The 22690-nt window shown below is 39.9% G+C and overlaps 1 protein-coding gene across 2 annotated transcripts in view; it reads left to right on the top strand.

Annotated features, from left to right (window-relative positions):
* Positions 1 to 21798, top strand: part of syt12 (synaptotagmin XII) — a 31610-nt gene extending 9812 nt beyond the window's left edge. The window contains exons 2-8 of one of the 2 annotated variants that reach the window (XM_022210610.2): positions 7244 to 7304; positions 8064 to 8257; positions 8891 to 9295; positions 15660 to 15875; positions 17250 to 17370; positions 18924 to 19057; positions 19812 to 21798. In XM_022210610.2, coding sequence (XP_022066302.1) covers positions 7259 to 7304; positions 8064 to 8257; positions 8891 to 9295; positions 15660 to 15875; positions 17250 to 17370; positions 18924 to 19057; positions 19812 to 19985 — 1290 coding nt within the window. In that variant the 5' untranslated portion in view covers positions 7244 to 7258 and the 3' untranslated portion in view covers positions 19986 to 21798. The remainder of the gene's footprint in view (positions 1 to 7243; positions 7305 to 8063; positions 8258 to 8890; positions 9296 to 15659; positions 15876 to 17249; positions 17371 to 18923; positions 19058 to 19811) is intronic. The other variant, XM_051951780.1, reaches the window with a different exon arrangement.
* Positions 21799 to 22690: the final 892 nt, after the last annotated feature.

The following is a 22690-nucleotide window of genomic DNA, read 5'->3' as shown; positions in this document are numbered from 1 at the left end:
ATTCCACCGGGGCTTATGTTGATTTATTGCTTTTTAAAACCATTTCTTTAATAATGAAAAATGTCTCATTCGAGTGATTTTCTTAGCTGATTGGTTTAACAAGAAAGACAAATGATCAAGTCTGAACTCCACAACCTTCCACCGATACAGGTGAAGAAAACAGTTCCGAGTCACGCCTGCAGCTGCCAGTGTAATGCATGAGTTGTTTTATGTCATTTTTCAGCTGCCTGAAGCAAAAATCTTGCTCAGCGATCGAGCGCTGATCATGTTTCTTGCTACTTAAATGCCCATGATACTGTTTCTGTGAAAGGCCAGTATTGATGGGGAGTGGATTTGATACATCCATCTGGCACACACACACACACACACACACACACACACACACACACACACACACACACACACACACACACACACACACACACACACACACACACACACACACACACACACACTCTGAGCTGCTCTCTTCTCCTCAGGGCGTGTGTGGGCTGTAGTTGTTGATCTGCGGGGAGTCTCAGTCATATCCAGGTTCAACAATAATATGTGGATGATGAGACCACACACATCCTCTAATATCCCTGCTGGTGTCTTGAGGGAGCAGACTCACAATCAGGGTTTAGTCAGGGCTGAAGGAAAACGTTCCCAGGAAGAATCGACTTCTTAAAAATCTACAGCAGCCAGAACCAAAAACTTCAGACATGTGAAACTTAATTTAGCAGCCCACTATGCAGAGGAGAAGTGTTCTCTTCTTGAAACATGGATGACTCTTATCTCTTTATTCCTTTGACAGCCTCATTGCTGTTGCAGAAAATTACATTTCACAAATTTCACCGTCGCATTATTCACATTCCACTTAACGCTCACCGCAGCCTGCTTTGCAAGCTGACAATTGTGAGAAGATTTTCATTTCATGCATATCATGGTAATTAAAATGTCCTGTCAACAGCTCTGTGTGCGCTGGAGAAACGCTGTGTTTTCAGCCTTCACGAGGAACAATATCAGCCGCAGAATCTTTGCAGCAGCGCTGATATAAATCTAAAGAAGTGGGAGAGCAGAGATCATGTGGGCATGAAGATGACACATCAGCGGGAAAAGCTCTTATGCAAATGTTCACCTTTCTCTTCACAGCCATGTGTTAATGAGCTGTCAGCCGAAGGGAAATCTCAAATCTGAAGGAGAAAATGGAGGTCGGATAAATCACTGAGTATCTGATCGCTGCTGATATCATGGAAACAAGGCATCATAGTTTATGTGCTGGCATGTTTCCCGATTTTTGCATGTCTCCGTTCATCACACAGAAATATTTTTTGTCGTCATCGCACCACCTTCCTTGTGACAGTCACAGAGACACCTGTTTAGATTTCATATGGTGGAGTGGAGATGTAGAAATTGGGAACTAGAGATGCCCACACATAGTTTTATTTCCAAGCCAGATGACATTCGGTACTGCTGAGGACAGTGTGCAGGAATTCCACCTTAAGGCTGAAAAGTGCTTCTGTGTTTGGCACGTATTAAGGGCTGTGCGTAGTTGTTTTCACAGATACCATCTTGAACATGCTCATATATTAAACGTACATTCCTACGGGATGTTCTGTCAGAAATCAGTTTATTTGCTGCACAGTGTGAGATAAGAATTGAGACTTGGGTGCACCTGTTCCTCCATCATCTTCTGTCTGGCTTCTATCTGTAGTTATCTATAACTCTACCTTCTCTGTGCACATCTGCTGAAGTGCTGAATTTAATTCAGAATGGCATTTCTCAGCCTTAACCTGGCTTAAGATCTTTTTTTTCTTTTTAAGTCAAGAAGAAGACACTTATTGATAAGATTTTATCTTGTTGATACAACTGCAATAGCAGCTTTAATACAGTATATGTTAAAGAAAATCCCCTCTATTTAATTTTTTTCCCTCTCTTCCTGTGGCCAAAACTTGAGTTGTCAGAGCAGTGATTCTGAAATGGAGATGATTAAACATTGGGGGTATTTCTGCAGCTTTTAGAGAATTTATGGACCACTGAGTGTTGTCTGTAGGAGAAAATCAAGCAAAGAAATACGATTGCTATTGATGTTTTTAATAAACTTAATGTCTGCAAATTGTACAAACCCTAACAATTAACTGACTCCAGGACACCTGAGTCAGTTTGATGGTTTATCAGACAAAAGATGTTGGGAACTACTGTTTCAGAGGGTAATTGCATATTCATGACTTCCTCAAATCGGCTGGCGCTGAAATCAAATTAAAAGACTTTACAACACTGCAGAGTGTCTTCTTGTTTTCAAGTGTATTTCTATTTCTGGCATTCGCTGTTAGTACTCCGTCGCCTCAAGCCCACTGAGCCACCAGAACGCCCACGCTGCCTCAGTGTTGTTTTTTTTTACTAAATCTGTCTGAGACATTGTCTTGCTCTCTCTTCTCTCTCTTATTCTCTCCCTCCGTGTTCTTCACCTCATCCTCTTCTTCCCTTTCTAAGCCTCCTCTGGCCCTCCTCTACACTCATATGTTGCCTTAAGCAGATCTGAGCTGATGTGAATCACGCTGGGCCGAGGTAGGGAGGCGTTGCTCGGAGCTTCCCTCTCTCACAAGAGATTCCCCATGCTTTGCTAATGGCACATCAGCAGCTGTCAGTGGGCCCTGCACTGCGTCAGTCGCTTTAATTGGCCTGCATGGCTGTGGTCTGCAAAGCGCTCAGCATAACTGACACACACACACACACACACACACACACACACACACACACCCCGCAGCCCCCCTCAAGCCTTTTCTATATCATTAGTGTAATGCTCCCATTTCCCCCAAGCTGCTGAGATATGGGGAGATTCCAACAAACGGGGGAGGAGGAGGAGGAGGAGGAGAAAGAGGGGAGGAATGAGTCACACACCAGCAACCATCTTTTTATTTTTGTTTTTTTCTGTTTTTTTTTTATTTTTGCACTTTGCAGAGGAGGTAAAGGGGCTGGGGAGGGGGCATGAAGACATCATTGTTGGTCTCCTGAATACCGGTCCCTGCTGCTATTTTGTAAGGAAAGACCGTGGAAATTGATTTCTTACAGTGAATCAAGCAAACCTAATGGCTGCGTGCATTAAATGTACAGACAGTGAGCTCATCGAGAAGCTTTGCACCGTAAGCAGGATTACTGTCTGTTTCAGCGGTGGAGATCAGAATATAGCGGTGAATACGATGCCTTTTGTCATGTACAGGACATGTGAGCTGTGCTGTTCAGTGAACTCACAGTCTGGTCGAATGCAAAAAATAATCGGCAATAAAAGAACATCCATCCCTCAAATCTGACAGAATATCCTGAACTTCTCGTTTTATTTTCAGAGTGGAAAATACTACCCAGAAGTGGATGTTACAAAGCTGCAAATACAAAAAAAAAAAAACTGCTTTAAACTCTTCTTAACCCTCGTGTTGTCCTTACCAAAAATGTTGTTGCCTTGTCTGAAAAAAGTCCAAAAATTCAGAAAAAAAAAAATCCCCAAACTTATAAAAATTTGCAAAATCTTCAGGAAAAAAATTCCTGAAAAGTTTCCCTCAAAAGTTTAATTTTTTAAATAAAAATCCCCAACTTTGATAGCAAAATTCATTGGATTTTGGTTGATTTCTTTTCTGAATGTTCTTAAACATTTTTTTAATTTGTTTTTTTTTCACCAAAAAATGTTTAAAAATTTCCTAAAACAAATTTGAAAATGTGGAAGTTTTCACTGTGAAAATATATATATTTTTTCCACATTTTTAAAACTTTAAAACGGGTCAATTTGATCCGGAGGACGACAGGAGGGTTAATCTCACCTCTAACACAGTGCTTAACAAACAACAACTTAAGATAAACCCTTGATGTGTGGAGCCACATAATTTATCTACAAAGTTGGTCTCTGGATCCCTAATTTTTTTTTTTTTTTGCATTGCGAGTTTTACACAAAGTGCAATAAATTGCTGCAGTGCAATATACACGTTCTTATGAACATGTAAATGAATGCACATGTTTAAATAGTCATGGTTCCACACAAAGTTTTATATATACACTACCAGTCAAAAGCTTGAACACACCTTTTCATTTAATGGTTTTTCTTTATTTTCTAGACTATTTACATTGTAAATTCTCACTGAAGGCATCAAAGCTATGAATGAACACATACAGAATGATGTAGTAGACAAAAAAGTGTGAAATAAGTCACATTTACAGAAATATGATTTTTCAAAATAGCCACTGTTTGCTTTAATTACTGCTTTGTACACTCTTGCCATTCTCTGGATGAGCTTCATGACTTAGTCACCTGAAATGGCTTTCACTTCACAGGTGTGCCTTGTCAAGGTTTACTTGTTGAATTTCTTGCCTTCTTAATGGGGTTGGGACCATCAGTTGTGTTGTGCAGAAGTCAGGTTGGTACACAGTTGACAGCCCTATTTGACAGCTGTTAGAATCCATATTATGGCAAGAATCAATCAGCTAAGTAAAGAGAAATGACAGTCTATCATTACTTTAAGAACTGGAGATCAGTCAGTCCAGAAAATTGCAAAAACTTTGAATGTATCCCCAAGAGCAGTTGCAAAAACCATCAAGCGCTACGACAAAACTGGCTCACATGAAGACCACCCCAGGAAAGAAAGACCAAGAGTCACCTCTGCTGCTGAGGAGAAGTTCAACCGAGTCACCAGCCTCAGAAATTGCAAGTTAACAGCACCTCAGATTAGAGCCCAGATAAATGCCACACAGAGTTCTAGCAGCAGACACATCTCTACATCAACTGTTCAGAGGAGACTGTGCAAATCAGGTTTTTAAGGTCAAACAGCTTCAAAGAAACCACTATTAAGGAAAAGCAACAAGGAGAAGAGATTTGACTGGGCCAAGAAACACAAGGGATGGACATTTGACCAGTGGAAATCGGTGCTTTGGTCTGAAGAGTCCAAATTTGAGGTCTTTGGTTGCACCCGCCGTGGAAAGGTAACGGATGGTCTCTACATGCATGGTTCCCACCGTGAAGCATGGAGGAGGAGGTGTGATGGTGTAGGGGTGCTTTGGTGGTGACACTGTTGGGGATTTAGTAAAAAGTTGAAGGCACACTGATCCAGCATGGCTACCACAGCAGGGTGGCTATTTTGAAGAATCAAAAATGTAAAACATGTCTTGGCTTACTACATTTTTTTGTTTACTACATAATTTCATATGTGTTCATTCATAGTTTTGATGCCTTCCGTGAGAATCTGCAGTGTAAATAAAGAAAAACCATTAAATGAGAAGGTGTGTCCAAACTTTTGACTGGTAGTGTATGTAGTTTGTTCTGTGCCCTGTTTAACACTTTGTTTGATTACTGTTTTATTATCTAGCCCTCTGTACTTGTACATTGCTGTAAAAACCTACGCTACTGCCCAAGGCCAGTTTCCCTTTCACAATAAAGTATATCTTATCTGATATGAAAGTTCACAATCAGGTGTTTACTCTTGGAATTTTCCAGTCAAAGGTTGCTGATCTGGGTGCTTCAGACTTCACTGCAAGTTTAAAAACGAAAAAATAATCTGGAGGAGGATCTGTGGAAGCTGGTTACCAGAATTCTGTTCCCCACTGCTCATCTCTCCTTCAGGCTGCAAAAGCTACTGCTTGAATAACACCCAAATCTCTGACTGAACTGCCAGTGATTGAGTTGTTTTATGGGTTTCGTAGCCTTTGAAGAGAAATGTGTCAAACAATAAAAGATATATCTCTCTGTCTCTGGTGCTGCAACACTGGTTTGATTCTCTAGTTTCTAAACTGTCCATCATAAGACAAGCAAAGTTAAAGGAGTGCAGTTTTATATCAGTAGATATTCTTTTAAACCACAAAAAAACTTTCTTTTAATTTAACCAAATCGCTGTAATTCTCTCAGACCAGAAAATGATCACATTAATGATTTTTGTGGTTGGGGCCGGTGCAACAGGCCAGATTAAACCCCCGGCCAAAGTATACCCCAGAGTATTTTGGCCTAGGACACTTTATACCTGTTGACACAAAAAGATTAAGCATGCTAAATTCTTAATTCTTAAGTTACTTAGTTTTTATTTTTTCAACAAGAGGTATGCTCAGCAAGCAAATCATTATGAAAGGCCATAACTAGAATGTCCTTGAGCTAATTACAATTAAAAAAATTCTAATAAAAGGAAAAACTGAATTGCGTACTACAATAAAATTATGCTGTAAGCAAAATATTTTCAATAAAGATCAAAATTGGCTGTTGTTAATTTCTGTTGTTACTGTTTAACTGATTTTAATACAGTACTTACAGGGTGTCCCTAAAGTCTGGACGAGGCCAGTTTTTACCTCGATGTGGCTGGGAGAGTTAATCTGGCCTTTTTTACTTGTTTGGAAAGCACTGCCGTTACAATGTTGTCCTGCTGATAAGAAAACTCCAATTATGTGACCGGACAAAAGAAATACTGCTGATGTCCAACTCTGCCTCAGTCCCAGTCTCCACCTGAGGGCTGGAGCACTAAACCTTCACAGACTTAACTGATGTCTTCACTGCAGCCCTGGAGTGCGTGAGTTCTACAATCGTGTAAAAAATGAACCAAAGACCTTAAAAAGGCAGGTCAGCTTTGTTCATATGTCACCAGTGAACTTTTGTCAAGTCCCTCTGGAAAGTCTGCACTTGTGCAGGCTCACAGGAAGGACACATAATAGCGTCGAAAACTCTCCATTAGTCAGAGCAGTCATGCACTTGACAATTTGACAGTGGAACAGCTCTAAAACTTTACATACTCAGCAGGAACGCACCTCCAAGTCTGTCGGTCCACAACTGGAGATTGGGATTGAGAAGTCAAACAGATCACCTTTACTGACAAATTTCGTCTTAGTGGGTTTCGTCTTGGTTATTGGTTGCTATGAAACCCTGCAGACTGGTCAGTCCTGTGCAAAGATGCTATAATACACCATGTGCCCTGACATCTGTGGCTATGCATGCAAACATTTGTGCATGTGCCCATCCTGTTCATGTAAAGCAGCAGTGGATATCAGGAGTCATTAGGGATCTGTGGTGAATTTTATCCTGTAGGCCAATGCAGGGCAGTAGAACTGCATTACCTCTGATTCATGTTGAAGGGGAAATGCTGAGAGTGAGAAGTTGTAATGGGCGACTACGTTTCTCGTGTTTCCAAAACGACTGACATCGCAGGCACTGTGGAAAGGTCACAGTTGACTTTGCAAAATGATGTTATGCTCCGATGAGGTAAAAAGCCACTTGAACAGATCATTGTTGGGTGTGTTTTTACAGGCTGCCTGCAGCACCATGTCCTCGCCTCAGAGTGGGGATATATCAGGCTACCATCTGAGCGGTGAGTAGCTGGCTGACACACTTTTTCCAACTTATTTCTGCACTTGCTTGTTTCTGCATGGATATCTTTGTGCAGATGAGTGCTGGACAGATGTGCTTTGAATTCCACTTTTGTAAATGTGTGTTTCTGTGTGAGAGATGAGACTGTTTGCAGCTTTTCCTTCAGTCCAGTGACTGTGTTTGTTCTGAGGTCTGTCTGAAAGCAACTCTGGCCTCATTTCTTGCCGATGGTCATTGATGTTACGAAACATTTAAACTTGCTGTGTATTTGGCTCTCTGCCCTTGTTATAAAGTTTAGATAAAGCTCTCAAAGTCCTCCCTTTCTCAATCTGATAAAGCCAGTTCGGTGTGGGCTCCTAATCCCCTCTAAAATTCAATGCATGAGATGCTCTGGAATTTAATTCAGAGTGCCGTTTCAATTTGTCTGTCACATTTTGTCAGATTTTCTACCCAACTATCTGATTTACATAAAATTTTATGAGTCCTGACTGTCTCCCAAAGTCACCACTCACCGTTAAATGACAAGGCCTGAATCAGTGGCTGACTGCGCTCAGTGATTGTGAGCTTGTTAAGACTCCCACTGGTCTTAAAATAAAAAAAGGCTGTATCCTGGGATACTTCCAGACTGCGCACTTCCACCAGCAATCAAACTCCCCTCCATCAAATGTAAAATACAGACAGTTATGAGGACAAACTTGATGCTACCATAGATTAAATGGGAAGTGCTTTTAGAGCTTCTTGTTTTGTGTGTCTGTTTCAGTGGTGCGCAACCCACCGGGCTGGGAGGTGGGGATCTACCTGGTGGGCTTCTTCGTGCTGCTGGGCATGGCTGGGCTCAACATCTGGAAGTTGTGGAAGTCTGGAACGTTCCCCACACCGTCCCCCTTCCCCAACTTTGATTATCGATATCTGCAAGAAAAATATGGAACTTCCTTCTCAGAAGTCAGACAAAAGGTACATTTACAGCGTGAAAAAATGTAGGATTCCAGATGATGATGCCACACACTATTTTATAATCAGGGTGTATTTTTTGTAGTTTTGGCCACAGTTGTGCCTAACAAAAAAAACTTAATGACTATTATTTGAAGATGGTCGAGCATTCGGTAGCTAAACAGCCAGACATTTACTTCAGGAGTTGATGGAGACAAAAAAAAAAAAGAGTTAAAAGACAAAAAGATAATGAGTATATTGGCCTTAAATGAATACCAATGCTGTCCCTTTTGCTAACAAGTTCACCATATCAACTCTTGAGTCAATTTAAGTTGTATGTTTATAAATTGTTTCCACTATGGGGATGAGTAGTTTTTTTGGTTATAAACATCCCAACTTTTTAATGCATGCCTCATTTCCTGTCTGTCTTGGAAAAAAAGAAATGTAGTTGTAGATGCTGCGGTTAGCATTAATATAAAAAAAACACACTTTAATTGCTTCTCATTAAATACTCTTTATGATAGAAAAGGACAAAATGTTCAATGATACACTGTCAGCGTAAAACAAATCGTTTTGGTTAAGTTGCATTCTAAATAATCTTACTTTACTGCTTCACTTAAAAGGAGGTGGTTTTCCTTTTTTATCTTCTCCCAAAAGAGAGTGGCGGCCAACAACCACCGGCGGACTTCCACCACCTCCAGCCGGAAGCCCAGCTTGGCCCTGGGCGACACCCCAGATGGCTTCAGGGACCTGGGCCACCTGGAGCTGATGAGCAGGGAGCTGGACCCAACCGGCATGGCTCAGCTCAACCGGTCCATCTCTACAGACTCGCTCAGCTCCATCTCCTCCATCGCCAACAACTTCGGCCACGACTTCACAGTTGGCCAGCTGGAGGTGACCCTGGAGTTTGAGCCGTCCAGGCACCCGGGCCACGGGGCGGGAATGCTCCACATCACCCTGCACCAGGGCAAAGACCTGCTGGAGAGGGAGGAAGGGGACTTCCCTGGCTGCTTCATCAGAGTCTCACTGGGGCCAGAGGAGCTTAATGTGGGAGTCACAAGGGTAAGGAAGTCCTTCCATCATTTTTCTACTGCTTAGTTAGGGTCGGGTCATGGTGTTTCACTGTGTTCTTGCGTTATGTTCTGTGACAGAAAGAAAAATGTGGTCCCTCTCAGCATGGGTAAGCCTTTCACGACAGGTGGAAAAGCAAAGTTGACACATATACTACCGCTCAAAAGTTTGGGGTCGCTTAGAAATGCTCTTATTTTAGAAAGAAAATACATTTTTTTCAATGAAGATAGCATTAAATTAATCAGGAATATCTGCTCTAGACATCTAGACATTGTTGATGTGGTAAATTATTACTATATAAGTGGAAACGGCTGGTTTTTAATGGAATATCTACATAGGGGTACAGAGGCTTATTTCCAGCAACCATCACTCCTGTGCTCTAATGCTACATTGTGTTAGCTAATCATGTTGAAAGGCTAATTGATGATTAGAAAACCCTTGTGCAATTATGTTAGCACATGAATAAAAGTGTGAATTTTTTAATGGAAAACATGAAAATGTCAGGGTGACCCCAAACATTTGAACGGTAGTGTAGATGTACTGCACTGGATCGCAGAGAGGTTGTTTAAACTACCTTCAGATTTTCTGCAAGGGCAATTAGATGATAAGGCTACTTTTACTCTAGGTTTTTCTTGTCAGAGATCTGCACTTAGGTTACTGCAGCAACCATGGAAACGCGGTGGGTTCAGATTGATGGCAAAGACAGGCTGGAGTTAGTAATGCAAACAGAGTGGATGACTCAGAAGTACCCAGTGGAGTTTTGTCCACTAGTGGTGCTATGGAGCTGTGTTCCCATTAGTGGGCTACGGTATGACTCATGCAAGCTCATGACAGATACACTTGCATGCAGGTGATACATGCAGCACACCTGTCAGTGGTTTCACAATACTCGGATAATCTATGTGTGGAGGGAATGCACCAAGAAGAACCGCTATGCACCAACAAAATGCAGAAGAGGATTTAAAAAGTGTTAGCAAATTATCATTACTCTAAAAACGTAGGTTTTGAGGTTTTAAAGTAATTAATTGACTTTGCAAAGGCTTTTTGAGGAAACAAATGAACAGACCTATGTGTGTTGTAATGAGACACACTGAAGGTAAAAAGAACTTCTAATGCAAATGGAAAACCCTTCATAGTTGAACTGACACATTTTTGTATTCATTGTATGTGTTTTGTATAACCTGGCCCATTCCTTTATGTCCTCTGTAGTGGACATTTGTTTTTCATCGATATCTTTTGACTCATTTGAGCTACCCGATTAAATCCTGATGTGCTCCATAGAGGACATTCCAGCATTTCCAGTCGTATCTCATGATTAGGTGGAATGAAGGGAACTTTGTTTTCATGCTGAGACAAAACGCAGGCCTCTTGACTGTTGAGAGTTTAATTTATGTTCATGTTCAGTTTAATTTAGTTTCTTAACCCTCTTGCTAGGTTCATTTCTCAGGAACAGCAAAAATGTTCCTGGGTCATATTTAATTATCCAAAAATGTGTCAGAAACCAAAAACATCTCAAATAAAGTTTTTTATATTGTGAGTTGTTTTAGCTCCAAACAGGCAGGAAATCCCCCAAAAAGTTCAACTGAAAGATACTTTGTTTCCTCGGTTCTCAGGAGGTTAAATAATTGGGTGTATTGCCTAATAATGAAGCAACTTACAGTTATTTTGATTATTGTTTTAATCTGCTGATTTTCACTTTGTTTATTAAATGCCAGATTATAATAAACAGGACTACGAATCTATAATCTTTAGCAGTGAAAGAATTACTCTGTGGCTTCTGACGGGTTTTCACGCTTTGATAGTCATCACTGCACGGATCGAATGGTGAGAATCACCAGAGTTGTGCAGGCATACTTTAAATGACTTATGGCAGGACTTCAGATTTTAATTAGATTTTATGTTTTTCTTATTGCCACATTAGAAATGCTAATTGTTATTTATTAGATTTTCAAAACCTTGAAATTTAGTTCTTTCTGGGAGAGCTTGGATCTCTTTGGGGGCTTCCCTGTTAGTTGAATGCTGATGTTTATCATGTTCAGCATGTTACTCTTGCTAATTAGCTCTAAACACAAAGTAGAGCTGAGGCAGATGGGAATTTCATTAATTTTGCAGGTAGTGGAAAATTGCTTTTTTAGCCTCATGGTGCTGTGAGATGAAAAGAGATTGCAGTTCATTCTGAGATGGACGGGAATGATTGAAGCAGACTTCATGGCAACACATCAGATAGCTGTGACACAACTCAGGTTAAAGAAGACAAAAGAGTAACAAAAAAACGCATGTGGAAGTAGAAATAAGTTTGCTATGCTCACAAAGGGTTTTCTTTCAAGTGTGCAGGGAACCAGGCCAGCAAACAGAGCAGACTGAGCAGGAAAGCACAGACTCTAGGGTTTTAGGTGAGGTAACATTCGGGCAGAATATAAATAGGCAAAGATAACAGTGGAAAATAATGGCATGAAGCTCCCTGAACAGGTGGGGAATCAGGTGATGCGGCGCAGATGAGAGTGACTCATCTGTACAGGCCACAAAAGAAAAAACTGGGACGAGTAGTTGAGGTATTTCAGTCTGGATCGAAGGACTGATAAGGTCGTCCCTGGAGCACACCTGCTTCCATGGCTGAAAATGTTTTTTAAAAGCCCATACGATCAGTGTGTGACATTTTCAGATTCCTGAAACAACAGCTGAAAACTTTTAACCAAGCACCAGTTAAATCATTTTCCATTGTTTCAAATGTATGTTGAGTTGTCATTAGCCGGCAATACTGTGTAAATTTTACACATGGCTGCTTCTCAACGACTAGTAGCAGTGACTCAGGACTGAGGGGAAATAAATGAAAGGATAGCGACTCAGATGGGTAATTAGCAGTTAAGCCATGACGACTGAACATGGGCAACGAAGGAAAGATAAAAGTGGCTCATCACACGGCGGAAGGGGAATAACGTTGCAGCGTCTGAAGCTTTCTCGCTCGGGGCGCAGTTTTGGCTCTCTTGAAATGTGTTTAAGATTTCAGTCCTGGCTGAGTTCTCGACGGAGACAGTGATACGTCCCACGGGGTGAGAAGCTCAATCCTGAAGCCTGACAAGCTGGTCCTTTCTTGTCCAACCGAAGAGCCCATTTCATTTGCTTTAGTGGCCAGTCTCCTGGGAGCTGCAAGTCGGGAACGTTGATTTCACATCCTTCACTGTCATGAGGAGCAGATCAGCAGCTCACTTAGTCTGTAACCTGTAACCCGTGTTTACCCGCACCTCAGGCCTGAGGATGATTTGTGGCCTTTTCCACTTTTTACAATGAGAGCCTGAACCGTCCCGATGACGATCCTGAGATGTGATTACTTTACACAATATATCAGAGTGAGTTTAGATCAGAATATAGGGTTGGGTGATAGGATATTACAATAAATACTGTAATAAAGTAAAAACCATTTTGTCCTATGAGCTTGTTAATATTTCAGTGTGTAATAGGACTTCTATTACATCTACGGTTTACAAGATCATGAGATGAAGAGTTTAGATTTGTATACTGATTGGTAAAAAAAAAACAAAAAACATAAACTGTCTTAGGAAGGTGTTGTGCTGCTATATGCCACCAGAACATTTTTACTGTATTGACACTGATTTTCCAAGTCTCTAGAGCTCTATTGTTACTCTTCTGCTTCCTTTGTATAATTTAATCATTTTCTTTTTCCTTCATATGCCTGCCCGTTTGTTACGTCCCTAAAAACTTACCTCTGTGAATAAAAGTTACATATTTTGAAGATTTTCCATGAAAATAATCTCTTCCTGCCTTAAATAAAACTAGATTCTATGCATCCTCTCAATGCATGAAAGCAGTAATTCATATGTTTTAAAAACACAGTTGAAACAGATTCTGAAGAAAAATAAAGATACAAAAAAATCCCCGATTTTAAAGATGATGATTAATCCTTCAGGTTTGTTATACAGAGTGGACCGTGAGTTTCCATACATAGGAAAAATAAACAGTTTATATTGGACAACGGTTTTTATTTGCATGATGTGCTCGATATGATTGCCATTGTTTCAAAAACACATGTTAATACGTATTTTCCACTGCTGATGAACTTGCATTAGCACAGTTGAAGTTATGCTTGTAATGGCGTTGGTGATACGTTCCTTGAGATGATTTATGTCTCATATTTTCACCTGACACACCATGGCCCTCAAGTGCCCCCAAAGATAGCATCAAATGCATCTTCTAGGGTATCTAAAGTATAAAAAATATACATTATACATTTTCCTATGTATGGAAACTTATGGCCCACTCTGTATATGAAATGCTGACTGAATCCTAATCTTTGATATGTTATGGTTTGAAATTTGTTTCCCAGCATGCTACAGCAACATATGAACATGTTAACAAGGTAAAAAAAAGAAAAAAAGGATTCAATAAATGCCCGAAGATCGACTAAATCATTTTATATCACAATCTAAAATTAGTATATATATTGTAATATAGGGTCAGAAAGAAGGAAAAAGGCTTAAACATAAAAGAAATTGCTTGTTACTGACTTACTACTTCTTCTGCATTTGGATTTTTAACTCTGTTTTTGCTGCGTCTGCTCTTTTAACCGTTATTTAACTTTTCTGTTATTTATTCTCTCACCTCTAAATCAAAATCACAAAAGGCTTTAATCTAACATGAAGCAACCGTTCTGACAGAAATAAAAACAAAGCTACGTTCCTCCATCTGTTACACCTGCCACTTGCCTTCTGCTCTCGGCTCGACGTTGCCAGAAACACTCTGTAGCTCCTGCCTGGCTGTGAGTCACGGCCACATGGTTTAGCACAGTTTGTGCCGCCGACGGGGACGACACACAGACTCATCAGGGCCCCAGTGGTGCTTGTTGTTGTCGCATATTAGTGCAACCAGGCTGGGCGTGATAATAATGGAAGCATCCACTGATGCGGCAGCATTAGTTGCTTCCTCTTTAATGTCAGGGAAGACGGAAGGAAACGCTGACATCAGCTCCACTCGCCTTGATGGTCAAGCAGGCTTCTCCCTCTCTGCCTCTGCTTTTTCTCGCTCATTTTCGTCCCCAGCATCTCTTTGCTGCTTTTGTTTTTGCCCGTCCATCAACCCTCCCCTCCCCTCGCCTTTCTCTGGCTCATTTTCCCCTCATCTCTTCCTCTCTTATTTATTTGCTGTCACTGCTTCTTGCTTCTTCTTTTTTTTTTTTTTTGCTGGTAATAATGTGAACACCGCTCTTTGTTCCCCCTCGCTGTCTGCCATAGATCACACATACATATCCACACACGCCTCCCTTTCTTCTTATTGCCTCATTGTTCCCACATGCATCACTGTTGTTATCCCCAAGTGATAAGTCCAACAATGCAGACAGACGTTCTCATATTGTGGATGGAGGGAGGCTAGCAGAGAGTCACTGGATGCTTTGTATCTTCATGTTTGTTCAGCAGCACAGGGCCTTGTCTGGATTCTGTAGGTGTTGGGTTGTATGATTAAGATGCTGTTCAGCCGGTGGATGTTTGCACAGTCCAAGGTCAGGCTCACATGCTTGTAGATCTTTTCCTCTGAATTCACAATTCTTTAATGGTACAGTGAGTCCGTTGCTCTTTATGCATAGCGAATCATGGTGACCTTGCACAACATGTCGTTTTTTTCCTTTTATTCTGTGTTTGTCTCGAAGCAACAGTGTTTATTTCACATATTATTATTAGCAGAAATATTCCTCGTTGTTTTTTCCACCTCTTTTCACCCTTTTCACATCACCTGTTGCCTGGTAACTTCTGACCACAGCGGCCTCCACATGTGCATCAAGATGTCATGGCTTGAAATTCACATTACAACTGTTGCTGTCGCAACTGAGTCTCTCACTTAGACTTAAAGTAGTCATGTTTTGTTCCTTTTATATTATACTTATCATTGTAAAAGCTGTTCTGTCTTGATCTACTGGCTTTGGTGGTTCCTAGGCAAAAAATAAAAGATGTTCATGTTTTGCAGCTTGTCCTGCTTGTGTGTGTTTTTTTTGCATGATAATATAAAAGCATCTTGTCACAGCAGAGCAGAGGAATGTGCTCAGATGACTATGTTAATGTTATAGGAACAAGTATCCGCTGTGACCTTGTACTCTTAGTGTACTTTATGTTCCCAACAATGCAGACAGCCACAGTTTGTCAGATAACTGTGAAAAAGCTCAGATGTTTCTCCCTCTCTACAGCGTCTTCAGCCTGCTGTTAGACTGATAAATCTTTGTAGTTTTGGTTTGTTGTTGCTCCTGCTGTTCACTTTTCTGTCTTTCTTCTAATGACTATTCTAACTGGTACCAGTTAGTTCACACCAGTGAAAATATGCAAGACAATGTAACATCCTATGCTTCCGACAGGTCCAGACGAATGCATTCACCGTGATCTTTGATGAGCGCTTCTCCATCCCCATGGATCTGTCCACTCTGGAGGAGTACAGCCTTCGCTTTGCCGCTTTTGGCATCGACGCTGATGAAAGAAACATCAGTGCAGGCGTAGCAGAGCTCAAGCTGTCAGACCTGGACCTGACCATCAGACCGTTCAACGCCTGGCTCTACCTTCAAGATGTCAATAAGGTACAGTGGATTTGAGTAACAGAGTAGGGGCACAGCAGGAGAATATGGTGCAGAAAAATCCTCAGTAATGTAGTTCAAGCACAATCCTAATCTCCAACATACAGCCAGTTCCTGTAAACTAAAACACCTAAATACTGTTTGGATTAAAATGTGTGAGAAATCACGGTGGTGTCTGACACCCCCTGCTGGACATGAGACAAAATTGCACATTAGACTCACTAAACGAATCATAGTTGAGTGAATTCAGGATTTCAAAATGGGATTAACAAATACACAATGTTAACATGTATTAATTATAACAAAAACACACAGGAATGCCTTCTTCTCTGCACAGAATACATTTCAGGATGTCTGACAGGTATAAAATTGCATATCAAAGTTGCATTAGACTTTAGGAACTGCTGTAATTCAGGACATCAGGTATATCAGATTCAGTAGCAACAACAGTGATAGTTAACTGTCACTTGTTAGAATAGTCATAAACTCGCTGACCCCAGCATTGTAAATAATGTCTGATTTGAAAACACTACGAAACAGTGCACTGAAATGTGAAGTGGTATGGCCAAATAAACTATTGTTTGGGCACCTTGTTATATAAATACTGTATGTTTTTTGATGGAAAAGTGCATCCAACAGGCTCAAATTTTTAATGTCAGCTATCATATGTGATCATAGTACTGAAGAAAGAACATTTGAAAGCCACTAGTAAAGGATGGAGGTTATATTTTAAAACCTCATCAAGACTCTGTTGACATCAGTGAAATTTATATGCCTTTAAGTTCAACATCACAGAATGATCAAACAGTATATAACAGATGAACAGTTATCATGAATGTGGAGCCTGGAGTGTGCCACTGGAATAATTATAGCCATTAAACATGTTAATTTATGATCAATTCATAAATTTGGTACTTTAAAAAGAATATATTATTGCTGGGTTCATTACATTTGTAGTTGATGGTGTGCAATAAAACTCAAACATAATTAAAAAAGATCCATGTGTATGCTCTTATTCTGTCTTAAAATGATAAATGAGCAATTACATTCAAAATTAAAATGGAATCACAAAGAGTTTCAAATCGACGTACTTTGTTATGTTATTACATTTACTAACATGTCTGGATGTAATTTACCGTGTCATAATCGGCTCTCTCTTTTAACATTTGCTGTTTCCATTTTACGATTACTTTAATTGAATTATCTTTAATTTAATGATCTATAAGCAACATACTGCTTAAAAATTCAATTAAATCCAGGAGGGCTATGATTGGCTACGCTCCAGCCAACACTTAATTAAAAGTTCTCTCTCAAAAAACATCGCCCAGACTGACACGTGTAAAGTAATATCTTTTGTGCTCTGCTTTGACTCCTCAGGCTGTGGATGCAGTCGGAGAGATCTTGTTGTCTCTCAGCTATCTGCCGACAGCAGAGCGCCTCACTGTGGTTGTGGCCAAATGCAAGAACCTGGTTTGGACCAATGGAAAGAACACGGCAGGTCAGGGCCCTTCCTCTGTTTTTTTTCTTTAGTGTGTGTTTATCTGTAAAAGTGAGCTACTTCCATGTGTTTCCTGTTGTATGATCTGTTCACTGCATGTATTCATTTGCCTTTCTCTGCCATTAAACCTGTAAAATTTTTCAAATGACTTACATCTTGCTACTGAACAAAACATTTACTGATTCGGTTACAACAGGCTTTTAATGTAAACTCCCAGAAGACACATTTATCTTCATCGAGAAAGACAGATTGGGCTGAAATGACTTGTTGCGCTCACATTCGACTGATAAAGGTCACCGACTGAAATGCAGCCATTATCATCTACAGAGCTAATTGTGTGTACAGGACTGTGCCTCTAACTGATTACTCTGTAACGAGGAATTTATTGCACGTTCTACAAACTATGTGGCGATGTATTTGCATATGTGTGCACTACCGTTCAAAAGTTTGTAAACATTTTCATGTTTTCCAATGAAAACTCACACTTTTATTCATGTGCTAACATAATTTTCCAAGGGTTTTCTAATCATCAATTAGCCTTTCAACACCATTAGCTAACACAATGTAGCATTAGAACACAGGAGTGATGGTTGCCGGAAATGTTCCTCTGTACCCTTACATAGATATTCCATTAAAAATCAGTCGTTTCCTGCTGGAATAGTCATTTACGATGTTGGCAATGTCTCGACTGTAATTCTGATTAATTTAATGTTGTCTTTGTTAAAAAAAAAAACATCTTTTCTTTCAAAAATAAGGACATTTCTAAGTGACCCCAAACTTTTGGACATACCAATTTATGTTCATGTTTTATGGCCAGATAGCAATAAAGTTCATTCATTCAATGTTCCAGATTTTTTGTTAATTAAGTCATCTGGTGGTTGTACAGCATCATTCATCTGAGGCTGAACAGTATTGTGTGTTGTTTAATGAGTAAATGTCAGGACCAGTTAACAGAAGGAACTATCAAGCAGTTGTCTTCTTCATTCTTTTTTACTGGTATGTTGATCACTGCACCAGAGTTTCACAATCGTTATCAGTGTGCATCACATCACCCAAATACACGTGAAACCTTGTGTGTTTCCAGTAATCACAAAGTCTACATAATGTCAGATCGACTGTTTACAACAAGAATGAACCTTCCAGCTCAATAAACATCAGTTTATTTGTTGGTACTGTATTTTCTGAGAAAGGGGTCTCACTTGTGGCCAACGCAGTAACATCCATACATTATCTATACACTGCTTAATCCTTGTTAGGGTCATAGGAGGGCTGAAGTCTATCCCAGCTGACTTACAGTGAAGGCAAGGGACAGCCTGGACAGGTCTGTCACAGGACTACAAATAGAGACAAACACTCACATTCACATTCATATCTATGAACAATTTAGAATCATCAATTAACCTGAGCATGTTTTTGGACTGTGGGAGGAAGCCGGAATACCTGGAGAAAACCTACGCTGCACAAAACCCCAAACCTACACTACTGTTCTAAAGTTAGGGATTTTGGAGGCCCAAAATGCGGTTGTAATCTCATTCATTTCTTCTCATTATCAGATCCATTTGTCAAAGTGTATCTCCTGCAAGATGGAAGGAAGATCAGCAAGAAGAAGACTTCCACCAAAAGAGACGACACGAACCCCATCTTCAATGAAGCCATGATCTTCTCTGTGCCGTCCATCGTCCTGCAGGTGCAGTGATGAGATGACTTCATTAATCCAAAAGAGAAATTATGGTCAAGGAGGAACATAACTAGAAACCACTGCCAATAATACAATGTTTTTTCAGTGGAGATGGCAGATTGCCACACAGGTCTTATTGTATTGTGCTATAATTTAATAGTAAAAATAGATTTAGTGTGTTTAGTATCAATTTGTGAGAGAGATAAGGCATCCCAAGAGGGTTCCTGGTTAAGCAAGGGTTCACTAAATTGAAAAATTATGCAACATCGCAATATCATAAAACAGATAATAGCATGGATAGAGGAATGGCAACAACATTAGCAAGCGGTGCTTCTAAACGTCCACATTTTGAGCTAAATACTGACATCAGTTTGCTCACATACACAGTGTTAACAGGATCACTTTTAGCAGGTATAATGTTCACCATTATTAAATAGCATGATGTTAATTGTGTTTTGTCATTGTTTTGCTCATGAACCAAAATGTTGCACGAAACACATAAAAATACTTAACCTAACTATGAAAGCATAATTAAAATCCCCCCACAATATAATGTGCTTTTTAAAAGTTTTAAAGCTGCAAAACAATCCAAACAGTGATCAAATAAAATGCAAATGAAAGGTGGTGAGTTAACAGTAGCAAAAGCCATCTTAAAAAATTTATTTAAGTGACACCATCAGGATACAGATGAACCCACAGGGTAAAAAACTCGCTGAGTCATGCTCACAGAGCAGGTTGTGTAACCCTGCTGTGTTGTTTACAGGAGCTCTCCCTGAGGGTGACAGTGGCCGAGGCCACAGACGACGGCCGGGGAGAGAACCTGGGTCATGTGATCATCGGCCCCGAGGCCAGCGGGATGGGAATCACCCACTGGAACCAGATGCTGGCCACTTTGAGGAAGCCTGTGTCCATGTGGCACCCTCTACGCAGGATCTAGTCCTCTCAGCACACCCACATCCCTGTTTCAAGTTCACGTTTTCGCATTCATTTGGACTCTCGTCTTGTTTGGTGCCATGCTCAGATCTGTTGTAGTGTTTCAATGGGATAGAGTTTCCATTGTGATTGGAGGTTACTCCTCTTCTTTAGAAAAGAGAGGGAGGAATCTGAGAAGCTCTGAAGTGGGTGTATCATTGATGGAATCAGTTATACACTTGTCTTTATTATTCAGCTCCATCCTGGGTTGGGTGCATTATAAGTGAGGGTGGCATTTAGACGGGGTCTGAAATTACTCACCAGAAGTCGCTGGTGAGTTTTTTCAAATCTTGTGCATCCTTCATCCTCATCCTGTTCCTTTGACTGCAGAGAGAGTCAGTCTGAAACCCGAATATATACTCCAGCTACAGGGGTGGAGACGTAAATATGTGAATGTTTTTCTGCTTCATCACCTATCTGTTTGAACTTTCGAAGTGAGTTTTATCTAAGAAAAGGAGCCCAGCTTTGGCAGGCTCAACCCCTCCCTCTGCATGGTGCCTACTCTGGTTGTAGCCTATTATAGCTGTCTGGAGAATGACCGACTGGACGGAGGGGTGAAATCGCTTCTCTTTCAGGAAAACACCCATTTGTCTTTTCAAACCAGTCATTGATTGCGCCTACTTGATTGATTTTGTGGTGGTTTCGGAGCTGAGTTCAGTGAGCTCTGTTGGATTTGCTTGTGTAATTTGTTAACAGAGAGACTGATCAATAATAGAGGTTTTGTTCAGTATTTATTGTGCTTTTGAAAAAAAAAAAATCCAGGTACTCTTATCCAGGTGAAATAATTGTAATTTGTAGCAGTTGTTACAGGGTGGCCAAATCAAATGTAATCATCCTATAAACATAATTGTTCTATTTTTACCATGATTAATGCAATACTAGTTGCATAAACATATTTGAGAGTGTAAATAGTGTACTTCAACATTCTTCTCATTGACATTTTTTTCTCTAAATTTTCGGTGCAGATCCTGTTTTTCATATTATGACTATTAATAAACATCAAACTCCATTCATACCACACTGTATTTAACACCAATATAATTGCTGATCAATAGCTTATTATTGGAACACCTCTGGGAATTTAACTTGTGACGTAAAGTACTAACCCCTTTAAATGGGTTTACAGTTTCGTTTATGTTAGAGGAAACACCTTGATATTCTGAACCATCTGTAGTTGTAGTTCACCGGACACTTGTCACACTCACTTAAGTGTTTTGGTTTTTTTTGTAAAGTTACCTGCAAACTTCTCATCTCTAATGATAATTCAGCTCGAAGTTTGTTTGGTTAAAATGAAGACAGACGTGACAAGAGTCTTTTAACGGTCAGAATGTCACGGTGGCTTTTTATCTGTCTGAGATATTCTCTACAACCTTGTGCAATAGTGCTGTTTTGCTGTAACCTTTGAATGTGAATTATCATGTGAAATGTCCGCTAACTCTAAAAGCATAATCAGCCTCATTGCATTTGTTGTGGTTTTATATTTATTTTAATTATTTTCTAGCAGAACCTACTGCACATTTTTGGTCACATTCTGACGGCATTTCTCACCTCACTTTGAAAATCGATCCAAAAACAACACATATGATAGACAATATTTCCTACTGTGCCAAATAATGAAGCAATATTTTCATTTACAGTCAGCATTTGCATTCGACTCAACAAAGCTGTAGCCTACATTCGACCATGCATGAAGTTATTTAGCACTTGATGTGAATGTGCCTCCAGAATACAGTGTATTGTGTGAATGCTCTTTGAAATAAAAAGCAGTTCAACATTAATGGAAAGGCCACTGGTTTATCTTGTGGGGTTGAATTGTTGGAATCAGAGAGGAGCAAAATCAAGCATGTCTCACTTCGCCCTTATTTTGAACACTACAAAAATCATCTTGAAGTGGCAGAAAATGTAGATTACACAGTTTAAGGAGAAGCATTTATACAGATACAGCAGGTCCCTGCTTACAGTAGCTGCAGGCAATGCCGAGATATTTACAGGTGGGCGTGTTCGTATTTATTGTGGCATCAAAGGATCAACAAAGCAGATGAACAGGCACAATTATGAGCTTACTTTGCGGTTATTAAATGATTGAGCAAATGCCAAGAATAACCTGAGATTTAAAGTTAATCCGTGACCTTTGAGGGAGAAGTTCATAAAAACTTTCATTACGACATCCATTTAGTAGCTATTGTTTGGTTTTTTGATCACATCAAATGTTTTTCTGAAGCAGATGGAGTTTGTCTTATTGGCATTGCATTATAGATGTTAAAGATATAGTTTTAAATTTAAATAAAAATAATGTAATTTGACTGTGATTACTGATGATCATCACCGAAAATTCTCTGAACTATGATGCCGGACATTTAAAAGTAAAACATAATTTTAGAATCATTTTTTCAGAATTTACAGTCAGTGTGTTGCATCATTTTGAAAGTTACCATAATAATAATAGCAGACACTACATATCTTGACATACTTGTTTCTGCCAGTGCTGCCATGACAGGAACAAGAAAGCCAATTATGCTGCATTGTACAGGTAACAAAATGCAGCTTGGCATCTAACCAGAAGTGCACAAGGCAGCAAGATTTACAAAATAGAGAGAAATGTACAGGTGAATGAGACTTGATACATTATAACAATTAAATACAAATAGTTTGTTAGAGACATAATGCACC

Source organism: Acanthochromis polyacanthus, chromosome 8 (assembly GCF_021347895.1).
Source record: "Acanthochromis polyacanthus isolate Apoly-LR-REF ecotype Palm Island chromosome 8, KAUST_Apoly_ChrSc, whole genome shotgun sequence".
In the NCBI taxonomy this organism is placed as follows: Eukaryota; Metazoa; Chordata; class Actinopteri; family Pomacentridae; genus Acanthochromis; species Acanthochromis polyacanthus.
The sequence above is the reverse complement of the archived record's forward strand: the minus strand, read 5'-3'. Positions and strand labels throughout refer to the sequence as shown.